Source organism: Priapulus caudatus, unplaced genomic scaffold, assembly GCF_000485595.1.
Source record: "Priapulus caudatus unplaced genomic scaffold, Priapulus_caudatus-5.0.1 Scaffold78, whole genome shotgun sequence".
Lineage (NCBI taxonomy): Eukaryota > Metazoa > Priapulida > Priapulimorpha > Priapulimorphida > Priapulidae > Priapulus > Priapulus caudatus.
This window is the reverse complement of record NW_014577139.1, coordinates 318834-323788: the sequence shown is the minus strand read 5'-3', so window position 1 is coordinate 323788 and position 4955 is coordinate 318834. Positions and strand designations below refer to the sequence as shown.

Here is a 4955-nt window from a genome sequence, read left to right as displayed (position 1 = left end):
CAAAGCGTCGCGAAGCATAAAATAGTGCCGCGGGGTTCAGTGGGCGTACGCAGGATTTTTCGAAAGGGGGTGTTAGGAGCACGCAAAGCGGGGGGGTCTGGGGCGGGCTCTCCCAGAATTTTTTGAAATTTGCATTCCACAGATGCGTTTTATGAGCGAAGAATGGGGGGTCCGGAACCTGGACCCTCCCTTGTACCACGCCCCTGGAAACTCGGTAGTACACTGATACCTGCTGCGCTTTGCACTGACGGGTGGGGTCCGGGTTTAGATCATGATCATCAGCTGCGTTACGCAAATATTTTAGCGTAAATCTTGTGTGCGTACGCAAATCGACGGGTTGCCTTAGTGCGATTTATCAACGCAGTTATTAGTAGTTTCGCTTTATAGTGATTAGGTATGCGATTTCGCGGTACGAAGCGAATGCCGTTTTAGGTGCGATTCATCAAGCTAAATTTACGTAAACCTTTGCGTTTAGGGAGTGTGTTATGTGTCAGCAGAGAGAGAGAGAGAGTAGAGAGAGAGGTTTGTGGCGTGCGTCCAAAGGACCGCTCCCGGTTGCGTCGCTGTTAGCCCGTCTCGTGTGTGTGAGAGAGAGAGAGAGGCTCGGGTGGACTTCTGTGTTTGAGTGTTTATAGGTGACAGGAGAAGAGTAGAGTAGAGAGAGAGGAGAGAGGGGGGGGAGGGAGGGGAGGGAGGGACTGGAGGAGGACTTACTTGCGTTCGTCGTCGAAGTGCGATCAGATGCAGAACTGCATCTTGTTTCGCTGCCGTCATTCATCATATTAAAGCTACTCACAGCGTCCTCTCGGAATGCCGCCACACCCTCGGTACAAGAGAGAGGAAGAGAGAGAGAGAGACGAGAGAGAGAGAGAGCAGAGAGATGGGCGCGATGCGAGAGAGAGAGCAGAGAGAGAGAGAGGAGAGGAGCGCGCGAGCGAGAGGAGAGAGAGAGAGAGAGAGCGGAGAGAGCAGAGCAAAGAGATGAGAGATGCGCGAGAGGAACAGTAGAAGTGTGTGCTGCGGCAGCCGCCCGTGTGTGTGTGTGGTTGAGAGAGAGAGAGAGAGAGCTGTGCGTTGAATTGTGCTGTGCTGTTGCTGTGTGTGTGCTAGTGTGTGTTGCTGTGTTGTTGTGTGTGTGTGTGTGTGTGTGTGTGTGTGCGTCCGTGCGTGCGTGCCGTGCGTGGCGTGTGCCGTGCGTGCAGCGAAGAGAGTGGTGCTGCGGTCGTTTGTGCTGTAGTCTGTTTAGTTTAGTTTGAATCACGCCATACTTTATCCATTTACGTAGTACACTACAGAAAAAACAGTCGACAACGTGCATAGACGCCTACACTAGCTATTATAAAAGCTGCGTTTGATAGCTAGCAGTGATCAGTAAAATCGTGTGAAATTCTTAAATGCTTACGATGTAAACAAATCAAGTCTTGACATAATAATGTGTTGGTGCAATCCAAGTCTGCCCAATCTACGAATCTGCCGACTGTGGTGGCAGCTCATTGAACTGTAGCCACCTAAACCCGTGATAAAACTGTCGTGGTAAGTCGGGATCTTTACCTAGTTCTTCTTTCTTCTTTCATTTTTTTTCTCTCTTTTTTTGAATCTTCAGGGGCCGATATTTGTTACAGCATCCCCCTCCTTTCTAAGAGCAGGGGAGAGTGCATTCCATCCCGCCGGGATTCACGCCCGTGTTAGTGACTGGCGATGCGCTGGCATAGACGTAGTGCAGCGCGTAGCGCCTGCACGGGAGCGGAGCCGGGGACGCGGGGTGCCTCCTCGAGGGGTTCCCCGCCTCGAGTTTGAAAGAAATAATGAAAATAACGCCTCAAAATACCGCATTTCCTTGCACATTTTTCTGTATCCTATATCATATTTTTTTACTTGTGTTGTTTCATTAACTATCATGATTTTGGCCAGAGAAAAATTTGCGTGGTTACATACATTCCTTTGGTGACTCACATCATTATTGGCCTAATAAGGCGACTTGGGTCTTTGACAGTATCTTCCACACCACACCCACGATGCAAGAATACGCAGTAGAATACGCGCCCGCGCCCCCCGCTTGACCCCGGACAAGGCCATGCTCCTCAAACATATTACGCAACGGCATTGCTGCCGGGCATAGGAATCAGGAGGTAGACGGGGAGCAGGGAGTTTGTGCACAGTAGTTCTGCGATCATAAAATTTTATAGCTACAGGTGACCTGAACCGCTGCATCTGACCACTGGTCTTCCGCTTATAGGGCCTAGATTAACACGCTATTATCATGATATATGTGCCGGCAAAAAACGTATAAAATTATTGAAAATATTTTGCGTTACGGAAAAATGTATGGCCTGGAAAAACGTGCCTGCGGGCGGTCGCGCGAGCTTGCCGCAGGCAGGTTCCGACGCCCTTGGTGCCCGTCTGCTTTGCCATGTTAGTCTGTGCGCGTGTTAGTTCGACGCGATCCTCCATAGTGTTGGCCCCAAACACAGCCTACTTCATTATCACAAACGGTCCGTACCACGTTCATTACAATCCGAGCTACTGTTACCAGGAGCGTATAATGACAAATGTGTAATGCGTATTTGTCATTATACGCTCCTGCTGTTACGTTATACAGTTACGGTACTTGTACTATCGCTAGCATTTGCGTACGGCCGAGGCGAAAATGCATGCGTCGTGCGTTTGCATGCATGCTGCGAAAATGTCCGGTGGACTATAAATCTGTATCACACCCGTTTCGAAGAATTGCGTTTCGAAACTGTAAACAGTCAGTCAACTGATTTCGTGGACTGCGGATTTTAATTAGACATTTCTTAGTAACCAGCAGTGATATTGGAGCAAATAATACGCGTTTGGCCTATAAGGTAAATGTACTTATTAACTACACAAGGTGCCATTTACTCTAGCATTCGTTAAAATTGCATAATCGATGGGCCTTACGCCTATTATGCCTTTAAGCGAGCCGTGCTCACCACCTAGATGCCTTGTGTTGCAGCAGAATTTAAGCGAGCCGTGCTCACCACCTAGATATCTTGTGTTGCAGCAGAATTTAAGCGAGCCGTGCTCACCACCTAGATGCCTTGTGTTGCAGCAGAATTTAAGCGAGCCGTGCTCACCACCTAGATATCTTGTGTTGCAGCAGAATTTAAGCGAGCCGTGCTCACCACCTAGATGCCTTGTGTTGCAGCGGAATTTAAGCGAGCCGTGCTCACCACCTAGATGCCTTGTGTTGCAGCGGAATTTAAGCGAGCCGTGCTCATTTCCACTGGACACACGCTCAGCAATCACGTCGTTAACACGGTCTTCCAAATCTTTGACATCGATGGCGATGGGAAGTTGCACCACAAAGAATTCATCTCCATCATGAGAGATCGGCTACACCGCGGCTTTAGGGTAAGGGTGTAGGGTAGGGGAAGGAGAATGAGGATCCACTGTGAGAGGTAGGCTTAAAGGAACTGAGTAGAGGTTGATTTAGTGTGGGAAAAGGTTTGATGCATGACGTCAGGGGTTAATTATGACTAATTTGTCATTATTAACCCCTGATGACGTTAGGGTGCATCAACGTGAGGTGAAGCTGGCACGCATATGCAAAGTAGTGGAGAGGAGGAGAGGATGAATTATAAGACTAGGTGGATTCTCAATAGAAGGGGCATAGAAAAGAATAGTCGAGGCTGGTAATGAAATGTGGATTAAAGAGCACCATGCAGAGAAATAACGTAGGAGAGAAATATAGAGTTCAGAAGCTAATGAGAGGTTCAGCAAAGGAATCGTGTGCTGGGGCTGTAACTAACTGGGGAATTATTGTCGTTACAGGCACAGCTGGATAAGCACGAAGGCTGGGAGGCATTCAAGCAATGCGTGAAGAATGAGATGAGAGATGCCTGAAATCGAGTAAGGTCCCATTGCCACAGACACGTTCCCTCGGACCTCAAGCATGGTGGGACAGCTAATCAGTATGCCTCTCAGAGAGAACTCGAACCTTGTAGTGCACACAAGCATGCAGGGTCATACTTTGGCAGTAGTTCGCACTTGGTATTGTTAATTTATACAAACACTAAACTTTGTTTACTCAAGCTTAGAAAAGTGTTAGTAATATCTATGTGCTATATACTTCTGCAGGTAAATGTTGGTTAAACATGATGACTGTGGCCTTGCAAATATCATGAGCAATACTAAATCTAGCAGCTAGTGTGTAATCTGCCATGAGAGACCCATAGTTAGTGTGAGAGAATTCATTAACCTTAGCAGCAATGTTTGTTTTGCTATTCATACCGTACTCAGGTTAAGGGGAATTTCCCAATTTCTTGAAAATTCACAATGCTTTTTAGTCACAACGTTATGTTCCAAATGCATGTGTAAAATTTAGGATGTTCTGTTGAAGCAAGACATGAGTTTTGTTTAGCTAATGAAAATCACCAAGCCATACATATTTATAATGCGAGTGCTTGAACAAGTCCACCATAATTATTTTCAAGCTATAGTAGATTGCATTGTCTAAATCACTCCTATGAAAGGCAGAAGGAAATCACAGTTTTCCGATTTTAAATTGCTAACTTATTTATTGTACATTGTATAATTCTCGCTTATTGAATGCTAAGGCGTGATAATGGAATATTGGAAAAAGTTATGAATTTAATATGTATGGAACATTACACTTTGGCATTAATTCACTGTAAATATTTAATAAAGTTACTTGTTTTGATTTAATACAATCATATTACATTATTGTAAAAATATCTAGTTTCATATTTATGTTTCTATAAATGACATGTACACATGAAACACTGTACACATGACACACTGTACACCAGATATAACACGGAATCGCCTATAATGCAGTTGAAGGTTCTCCGTTAACTAGGAACTAGTTGACCACTTTTTAGCTCATCTGACATAGTCAGATGCAGCTGCTTGTAGAATCGCATGATCGTCCGTCCGTGCGAGCGTCAACAGTTGGGCACAAATCTAAACGG

The 4955-nt window shown here is 45.9% G+C and overlaps 1 protein-coding gene across 1 annotated transcript in view; it reads left to right on the top strand.

Moving 5' to 3' along the window:
• The window catches only part of LOC106821590 (calcium uptake protein 3, mitochondrial-like), a 63237-nt gene extending 58521 nt beyond the window's left edge, over positions 1-4716 (top strand). The window contains exons 10-11 of the mRNA XM_014826472.1: positions 3218-3375; positions 3796-4716. Of these exons, the coding sequence (XP_014681958.1) occupies positions 3218-3375; positions 3796-3867 (230 nt within the window). The 3' untranslated portion in view covers positions 3868-4716. The remainder of the gene's footprint in view (positions 1-3217; positions 3376-3795) is intronic.
• The last annotated feature ends 239 nt before the right edge of the window (positions 4717-4955 follow it).